Below are 10,300 nucleotides of genomic sequence, written 5' to 3' on the forward strand. Positions count from 1 at the left end.
GGTCACCGACGGCGGCTCCGTTCCGAGGAGATGGTGCCAGCGCCCGGGTTAATCTAGTCCTCGGCTCGCTCTCTTTTCCCTCCTCCATCCCTTCCTCCTCGTCGTCCTTTACCTCCTGCCGTTGTTGCTGCCGGATTCCCGGCGTGTGGGAGTACAACTCTGCTTCTTTAAGGAGAGTGGTTTGTGACTACTGAACAGAACTTGCCCACTGAAAGCAAGCCCGAAACAGCTGGATAATGTCCACCCCTAGTAGATTCAAAAAGGACAAAGAGATCATAGCCGAGTATGAAAGTCAAGTCAAAGGTAAGGATGGGAGCGGCTGCCTTGTACCTTTTGTGTGCCTTCTTGTCATTGTGCTTGAGGAGTTGCATTTCTAACTTGGTGCTTGCGTTGGAAGAGGGTGGCAAGGGACAGCTCTAGCGTCTGGCCGAGCCACCCGGGGCTTTGTACAAACCAGTCCAGTCTTAGTCCCATAGAAACCACAGGGAACTTAGAAACCGGCTGGCTTTCCCAGGCTGCCAGTCTGCACTTCAGGTGGGGAGAGAACTTAACCACCTTAAGCTCTGCAACTTACATGCGGACGCAGACAGCGGCTTGGCGGTGGTTTCTGCCCAGTTAATGATGATCATCATCTTATTCTTTTATATAATACCACGGTCACAGCATATTTTGTAAGGAGTCATTTTTCCAAAGTCTGGACACCAAGTGATCTAGAGATTCCTTGCTTACCGGCTATTCAAACGTTTACACAGTTCACTATTATTTGGGGTTACCCATAGCCCCCTTAAAAAAAAAAAAAAAAAAAAGCTCGCTGAAAGCCGGGCAATTACACCAAGCAGCGACTAGTGGAATCCGACTCCTCCTTTATATTGGTCCAGAATTCAGTGCCATCTTTCATACAAGGAAAATACTGCTTTATCATTTGTTGGAAGCCACTTGCATGTAAAACGACTATTTGATTAGTAGTAATATTAATCCACATATATTGTTAACTAGTGAAGGAAACCTAATTAAGCTTGATTAAGCATTTTTATTTCCCGTGTCTTGTGGTTGAAAATCTATTTTTCCTTTCCAGTACAAGTATTTTGTGCTGTTGCTGAAACGTTTAATAAATATGTGTGTGTTGGGTTTTTTCCTCTTTTGTGGTCTCTCGGCTACCTTTCCTGATTGAGACAATGAATGGAGTGTGGAGATGGCTGCTGTTCTTGGAGCATTCAATGCAAAGTTCACAAAGATTGCTTTGCAGACACCTGTGTTTGTATATATACAGTCTTATGAAAGGGCTCCTGAGAAAGGCATTACCGACTTGCCTTGGGAAAGACAGGTGCAGTCTGGGTATTCTTTTGTGTTGTCAAGTTGTGAAAATGCCTGAGTCTGGAGAGAAGACCTGGTGGGAGAACCTGTATCACTGATTGTGAATGTAGACCACTCATCATGGCCACCAGCAATCACAATGTGCAAGCTTGTGGACTTATGTTTTCGTTAGGGTGATCCTGATAATGGAGTTAACCTAAAGATTGTTCAGGAAACAGATCTGTATCTTCCCGGAATTAAGATGACTTATACTTATATAGGAACTGGTATATTAATATGGAAGTTATATTAGGAGAGAAGTAATTATTTCCTTAGAGGCAGGAAAACTTTATAATAAATATAACCTTTCTTTTAGAATTTCATTCTAAAATAGATCTCTTGTTCACAATCACCATTCCTCTGTGCAGTTTTTCCACATGGTTCTTTGTGACTTGTCTTAAAGCAGTGATGGTCTCTTTTCCTGCTGCTTGAAGCATTGACTGGCAGAATATGCTTAGAAGTGCTGGTTTAGTTATCTCTGCTCTAAGGGCGTTTGTCTATGATCAAGTCCTTATTTGAAAAGTATTTGCTTGATTATTTCATCTAGAGAATGAATTCCATAGTTGTATGATTGAAATGATAAGCCTTCCACATCGATTAAAAATCAACAAAATGGTATATATTGCAGTGGTTAAAATGTGTCTATCAAGTCTAATCCAAGGGAATGTTGTGAACAAAGTGAAAATTATTTTTGAACTATTGTAGTTTTGCATAAATAATGTGTGCCTTATGTGGTTTGCAGCACCCTTTCATTCCTTAGTCTCCTATGCACCTTATGTGTACACTATTTAATATGTAAGCGTTATATGTGAAAAATACTGTAATTCTTTCTCACAGAAAGTGATCTTTTCCCTATTCCCTAGCCCTAACCCCCTAAAACTTATCCAGGAGTCCTCATGCTGCTCTGACTCTTTCACTCTACCTGACCTGCCCTTTTCTTCAAGATCTGTGCCCCAACTTTATCCTGTGCCTAATCCACATAATTCCATCCACAGGCAAATATGGGAGCATGGTAGTATAGTGGTGTGGTATCTTACATACATTTAATAGCACAAATTCATTTTATACTTCTAGGCGAATTGAGAGTGTGAGAGAAATGGAAGTTAAATAGTGCATGAGATCAGCTATCCAGTGCCGTGAGAGAGAGGGAGAGAGAGAGAGGTTCTCTTCCTCAGGAGACAGGACTCAGGCTTTCTAAGTCAGTTTCATTTCCTGAGGACCTTTCCACCATTTTACTCCCAGAGAACTAGCCCAGTGTTTAAAGATACGTGTTTTGGGAACAGTCTAACCTTTAAATTCCATACCACTACTTCATCTAATGATAAACAAAAGAAACTGTGGCCTGTTCTATTGCTGAAGGAAAACTCTTCTGGTTACCTAGTGCTGCTCTGACAAGAATATACCACCAATGGGATGGCTTGAAGAAACAGGAATTTGTTCTCTTACAGTTTGGAGGCTTTAAGTCCAAGTTCAAAGTGCCAGGCTCTAGGGGCTGGGTGAAAGCCCCTCAACCTTGGGCTTCAGCTCTGCCTCCTGCTTCTGGTCCACTGGAGCTAGAGGCTTTTCTTCACTCAGACAGCTGTTGGCTGCTGAGGCTGACAAGCCCAAGGTTGACAAGTAAAAAGGCACAGTCCCTATGTTACCAAACCACATGGCAGGCCATTGATTCAAGTCCATTGAAAGTCGGCGGAACATGGCAGGCTACTGAACAATGACACGGCCACATGCAGGGTTCAAGCGTGTCACGAGTTAGAGACCATTCCCAAAGCTGCTGCTTTTACATGGGAAGAAGACCACATACCCAAAGGCTGTTCACTCAGCTGTTCACAGTAGATTCCACCACGGAGTTGATTACCACATTAACTCATCATGGGGAATACTACATCCAGCTGCCCAGCCACTCAACCAGGCCCAGCCAAGTTGACACACAAACTTCACCACCACAAAAACCTCATTAAGATAGACATAGGTTTGTTCCCAGTGACTAAAAACCAAATCAGTTGCCATGGAGTAGACTCCCACTCATGCCAACCCCATGTTTATCAGACTAGCGCTGTGTTCCATAGGGGTTTCAATGGCTGGTTTTTCAGAAGCAAATCATCAGGACTTTCTTCCAAGGTGCCTCTGGGTGGACTTGAATCTCTAACCTTTAGGTTAGCAGCCAAGTGCGTTAACAGTTTGCACTACTCAGGGACGCCTTCCTAATGAATAAAGCCACATATATTGGGCTCTGTGATTGACTTAATTGTGTGGATGATTTCAAGAATCTTTCTGACTTTATAACATTTGTTTGCCTTCTGACTTAGTACTCAATACTCTATAGTATTACCCTTTCTTACTTTCACCATTTCTGTGATAACATTTGGATTTAAACACAGAATTTCTGAGCTGATACTGTGATTTAAAGGAAAGACTCCAGATGTGGGATTTTGCCATTGTGGCTGGCTAGACAGGTTTTAGAAATAGCCTTCATGAGGCTATCCTGAACTCTGAAAAGAACTATCTCAGGTGGTAATGTATAATTTTATGTGTAAGACCATAAATGCATCTAGTTAGATATATCATGTTGGCCAAGTTACTCAGCTTCCCCCTGGGTTTTGAATTTCTCATCTGTAAAATAAGGAGTTTGGATTTTCTCAGCCCTAAGCATTTTTGAATCTAATTGAAAATGCCATGTCAATTCATATTAAGCATTTTTTTTTTTAAATTTCAAGCTTTTTGCAATTTTTTTTTTTTTGGACTGCCCTGTTTTGGAGGTTGTAAAAATGATGTGGAGGGAGTGTCTGATTGCTTTATCTAACTTCACAAGGAGGGAGAATCATCTGCAATATCAGCCCAAGGCTGATCCCTATAATGTGGAGGTCAAACATCCCTTCATCCTCCAATTTGTTGACAAATTTTGACACCAGCTGTCCTTCCCATGGCACTCTCTACAGGCATACCTTGTTTTATGGCACTTTGCTTTATTGCATTTCACATATATTACTATACACACGCACACATACACACACACACACAAGTTGAAGGTTTGTGGCAACCCTGCATTGAACAAGTCTATCGGTGCCATTTTTCTAACAGCCTGTGCTTACTTTCTATCCCTGTGTCACATTTTGGCAATTCTCACAATGTGTCAAACTTTTAGACTACAGTACAATAAATACAACTTATATGCACTGGGAAACAAAAAAAATTGTGTGAGTTGCTTTATTGCAGTACTATATTGCAGTGGTGTAGAACCAAACTCGTAGTATCTTTGAGGTCTATTTGTCCTTTGGTGAGTTTGAAAATTCATTGCAGTGGCCACACAGAACTCATAGGCCGTACTCAAAGTTATGGGTTTCTTTAGGGAAGTAACAGGTTACAACTTGGGATCAAGATCAGGAAGCATGTAGGACAAGTCTCCCTTCAGGGCAGGGGCTGTTTTAGCTACTACTCTCAGCCCTGCAGGACCCTTGGGCCCCTGAGTCAAGTTCTACTTGGCACCCGCAGGATAGGCCTTCTCTCTCAATCCTTGGATCTTCTCAGGTCTGGCCTCTGGACTGGTCCTGAAAATCTTACAGAGCTTTTTTAGCTCTGCTAATAAGTGCCTGGAGGCACCCCACTCCACCAGCAAGCCTCCTGCCTGAAGGCACTCAGTTCTCTTGCTCCATAGGTTGTAGGTAGGTAGGCATACCCATGGTAGCTGTCTTGTTCTGTGGGTTGGGAAACCCACCTTGTGCCAATCTCATGGATTTCCTGCTGCCATTTCTTTGCCCCTGCTTCTTGCTGTAGCATGCTATCTCTGGTATTATATTTCTCTCTCTTTGTCTCCTGAGTCTAGGAGGTTCTCAGCACAGGGACCTTTAGCTCAAAAGACATGCTCTTCTGGCTCTTCTTTTTCAGAGGTAGTGAAGTACTCCTCTACTCTGGGATTGGCTCTCTTTTTAAGCCTAGTGGGATGGCAAAACTGACCAATCTCCTTGTTAGGGTTCTATACATCTTATTTTCATGTCTCACCCCTGCATGCATTCTATACATGTTTTTTGCATTATCAGCAGGCAATAATGCTGGGTCCCAAGCACCTTATTTGCATAGTCCCGCCCAATCATTACAACACCATGATAACTAAAAGGACCATATTAAGTAATTTACTGGACTGCAGGGGTAGTCATCTTTGCTTTCACTTTTTTCATAGTGAATTAAATACTTTATATCAACTGAGTTCTCAGGGAATCAATATGTCATGCAGTAGAGAATACAGAAAACTAATAAAACCATATTCACAGAGAAGTACAGCATAGAATTGTAAAAGGAGGGGAATTATACAAGCAGTTAAAGAATGAACAGGTTTAAATCAAGTAAAAGAACCTTGAGCGATAATTTAAGAGGAGCATATTAACTAGTAGAACACAGAATGACCGTTTCATGCATGTTGGTCAACTTTTCCAAAGACTTAGAATCAAGAGAATTTGTGATAGTTGGAGCTGTGTGTCAGCTTGGCCGGACCACAATTCTGTGTGGTTTAAGCAATTGTGTGTGGGTTGTTCCAATGATGGGATAAGATGTGTATGTTTTGAGCAGCCAATCCATTGAAAGGGAGTTTCCCTAGGGGTGTGACCTGCTTCCAGTATATTTATGGACATCCTGGAAAAAGGGACACTCTTCTGTGGATCAGGATTCTGCCTACAACTGTCTGTGAGCAAACACTCCACCATTCAGCCTGGAGATCTTGGATTTGTCATTTGTTGGAGTCAACAGCCAGTATGCTGCCTGCCAACCTTGAGCTCTGCAACCCCTGCAGCTGTGTGAGTCGGGAAAAGCCTCCAGCTTGATGTTTGATCCAAAAACTTGGGGCTTGCCAGCTTCTATAAGTGTGTGAGCCATTTTCCCAAGATAAATTTCTCTTTCTCTATATATAACCTTTACTGGTTTTATTTCTCTAGAGAACCCAGTCTAATACATTTGGTATGGGGAGTGGTTCTAGAGAAACAAAATCATAAGGATGGGCTTCCTAAAGTGGTTCTCCAATTTGATTAGTAGTAAAGACACTAGTGACCCTGCCTCCATTAGTAAAGAGGGCCCTGTTAATCTGTGGTGTGAGGTGGCAATATTAATATGCAAAATAGCACCACCAATAGATCAAATACTTTTCAGAAGGGAGGCTCTGGGTGATCACATATTTGATACTTTTCTGCAATTTTGTCAGCATAAGGAGTATAAGGAAGCTGGTTGGTTGGTCCTACTTACACTAGACAAAGTAGTGAAAAGAGGGAGAGGAGCTCAGGGCTGCTGAGTTACAGCTTAAGTGCTGCATAAAAGACCTCAATGTTTCCAGTTTTGTTCTGAAAGAAAGACTTATTTCTTCTAGTAACAGAGCTAATATTGCCGAAAACCAAAGCCAGAGTCTTATTGTAAGGGTGTCTGAATTACAACACCAATTAAATTACCAACCCAGAATGGTGTCTGAAGTTAAAGTGAGGATATTGATTGGGAAAAAATGGGATCCTGAAACCTGGAATGGGGACATATGGGCAGATAGTTGGGAAAGATCAGGATAGGGAGCCTGTAAATTCTGTTGAATCCCTCCTGTCTGAAGGGATTACTGTAAAACCATTATTCCCTCCACCTTAGTTTAATGGGATTAACTTAACTGTTCCTGCTGGGTCATTGCCTGAGGCAGAGGCCATGGAAAACTTTGCTGAATGTTCTCAGGAACTGCCCCAACCACCCATTGTTGCTGCTAGACCTATAATTAAAGTTAAGTCCAAGTGAGCCCCAAAAGGTGAAATACAAAGTGTGACTGAGGAGGTGATACACTACACCTGAAAAGACCTACTTGATTTTGCTAACATGTACAGACAGAAACCTGGAGAATATGTATGGGAATGGCTACTGAGGGTGTGGGATAATGGTGCAAGGAATGTAACATTGGATCAGACTGAGTTTATTCAACTAGGCCCACTAAGTACGGATTCTTCATTCAGTGTTTCAGCTTGAGAGGTTAGGAAAAGATCTAATAGTTTATTTGGTTGGATTACTGAAGCGTGGATTATGCGGTAGCCTACCTTAAGTCAGGGAGCTCTGGTAGCATAGTGGCTAAAGCACTTGACTGCTAACCAGAAGGCTGGCGGTTCAAACCCACCAGCCACTCCTCGGAAGGAAGGTTGGGCAATCCTACTTCTGTAGTGATACTGCCTCGGAAACCCAAGGAGGGGTCGCTATGAGTCGGGGCCGACTCGACGGCACATAACAACAGCAACAACAACAACCTTAAGTCAAGTTGAAATACCAGACCTGCCTTGGTATAATGTAGAAGAATATCCAGAGGCTTAGGGAAATTGGCCTGTTAGAATGGATTTATCAAATTAGATCCCTAGAGCCAGAAATGGAGAGTCCAGAAGACATGCCTTTCACCAATAAGGTGAGTAATAAATTTGTGAAGGGAGCTCCAGCATCCTTGAAGACTGCTGTGGTTACTATTTTATGTAAGCCAGATTTGACAGTGGGAAGTGCCCTAATTGAACAAAGACACTTAACTTTGGTGGAGCTGATTGGACCCTGTGGTAATAGGGGCCAAGTGGCAGCAGTTAACCAACAAAGGCAAGGTGGGCATGGTTACCATAAAGGACAGCAGAGTTGGAACAGTAATCAGAATAGTTTGACTCATGTGGAATTATGGTATTGGCTACTTGGCACACGGTTTTCCTAGTAGTGAAATACATCGCAAACCTACTAAATATTTACTTGATCTACATAGAAGAATTCTAGGTCACGTGAACAGCAGCGTAGATTGAATCACCAGAATACAGAGTCACGGCCCCTTAATCAATTCCCAGACTTTAATCATTTTACAGACCCACAACTCCTTGAATGAAGGGGAGGCCGAGTACCTTTGAAGAAGGACTGCATTAGATTGCCAAAAATTTATAATGTCAGTCTTTCTCCTAGTCTTCCCCAAAGGGATCTGAGGCCTTTTACAAGAGTGACTGTTCATTGGGGAAATGGAAATAATCAGACTTTTCGGGGATTACTGGACATTGGCTCAGAACTGACACTAATTTCAGAACACCCAAACATCATTGTGGCCCACCAGTCAGAGTGGGGGCATATGGAGGTCAAGTTATTGATGGAGTCTTAGCTCAGGTGGGTCTCACAGTGGGTGATGGAAATCACCCGGCCTGTAGTGATTTCCCCAGTTCCAGAATACATAATTGGAATAGATATACTGAGCAATTGGCAGAATTCCCACATTGAGTCCCTGACATGTGGAGTGAGGACTATTATGGTAGGAAAAGCCAAGTGGAAGCCATTAGAACTGCCTCTACCTACAAAAATAGTAAATCAAAAGCAGTACCGCATCCCAGTCTGTACCTATGGCCTCATGGGGAGTTCCTTATGATCAGTTGACTGAGGAAGAGAAAACTTGTACCTGCTTTACAGATGGTTCTGCGCGATATACAGGCACTAGTGGAAAGTGGACAGCAGCAGCACTGTAGCCCCTTTCTGGGACTTCCTTGAAGGATGGTGGTGAAGGGAAATCCACCCAATGGGCAGAACTATGAGCCATACATATGGCTGTTCATTTGCCATTTGCAAATGGCGAGATGTGCAATTATATACAGATTCATGGGCTGTGGGTAATGCCTTGGTTGGGTGGTCTGGAACTTAGAAGGAGCATGATTGGAAAATTGGTGACAAGGATGTATGGGGAAGAGGTATGTGGATAGATCTCTCTGAATGGGCCAAAGGAGTAAAGATATTTGTGTCTTATGTGAATGCCCACCAAAAGGTAACCTCGGCTGAGAAGGACTCTAACAGTAAGGTGGATAGGATGACACGTTCAGTGGAAACCAGCCATCCTTTTTCCCCAGCTACTCCTGTCATTGCCCGATGGGCTCATGAACAAAGTGGCCCTGGTGGCCGGGATGGAGGTTACTCATGAGCTCAGCAACATGGACTCCCATTTACCAAGGCTGATTTGGCTACTGCCACTGCTGAGTGCCCAATCTGCCAGCAGCAGAGACTAACACTGAGTCTGCAATATGGAACCATTCCAGCAATGTGGTAGCAGGTTGATTACATTGGACCACTTCCATCATGGAAAGGACAGCGTTTTGTTTTTACTGGAATAGACACTTATTCTGGATCTTCCCCGGATGCAATGCTTCTGCCAAAACTACCATCCATGGACTTAGAGAATGCCCTATCCACCATCATGGTATCCCACACAGCATTGCTTCAGATCAAGGAACTCACTTCACACCAAATGAAGTGTGGCAATGGGCCTATCCTCATGTAATTCACTGGTCTTACCATGTTCCCCATCATCCCGAAGCAGCTGGCTTGATAGAATGATGGAATGGCCTATTGAAAACACAATTACGGCACCAGCTAGATGGCAATACCTTGAAGGATTGGGGCAGTGTTCTCCAGGAGGCTGTATATGCTCTAAACCAGCGTCCAATATACGGTTCTGTTTCTCTAAAGTAAGGATTTATGGATCCAGGAACCAAGGGGTGGAAACGAGAATGGTACCACTCACTATTACCCCTAGTGACCCACTCAATTTTTTTTGCTTCCTGCTCCTGCTACTCTATGCTCTGCAGGTCTGGATATCTTAGTGCCAAAGGGAGGAACACTCCCATCTGGAGACACAATACTGATTGCATTGAACTGGAAATTAAGAATGCCACCCGGCCATTTTGGCTTCCTCATGCCTCTGGATCAACAGACAAAGAAGGGCATTACTGTACTATCTAGTGTGATAGATCCTGATTACCAAGGGGAAATTGGATTGATGTTACATACTGGAGGTAAAGGAGAATATGTCTGGAATAAAGGAGATTCTTTTTTTTTTTTCTGAGTTGATTTTGAGTCATAGTAACCATCATTGGGTTTCCGAGATGGTAAATCTTTTTTTTTTTTTTAATTGTGATTTGGGTGAAGATTTACAGAGCAAATTCACTTT

At 42.9% G+C, this 10,300-nt stretch overlaps 1 protein-coding gene across 1 annotated transcript in view; it reads left to right on the forward strand.

Annotated features, from left to right (window-relative positions):
• The first annotated feature begins 236 nt into the window (after positions 1-236).
• SRGAP1 (SLIT-ROBO Rho GTPase activating protein 1) overlaps positions 237-10,300 on the forward strand; it is a 460,449-nt gene continuing 450,385 nt past the window's right edge. Inside the window, 1 exon segment of the mRNA XM_007942730.1 lies at positions 237-303. Coding sequence (XP_007940921.1) covers positions 237-303 — 67 coding nt within the window.

This window comes from Orycteropus afer, unplaced genomic scaffold (genome assembly GCF_000298275.1).
Source record: "Orycteropus afer afer isolate SDZICR_OR568_19922 unplaced genomic scaffold, OryAfe1.0 scaffold00097, whole genome shotgun sequence".
NCBI classification, from domain to species: Eukaryota; Metazoa; Chordata; class Mammalia; order Tubulidentata; family Orycteropodidae; genus Orycteropus; species Orycteropus afer.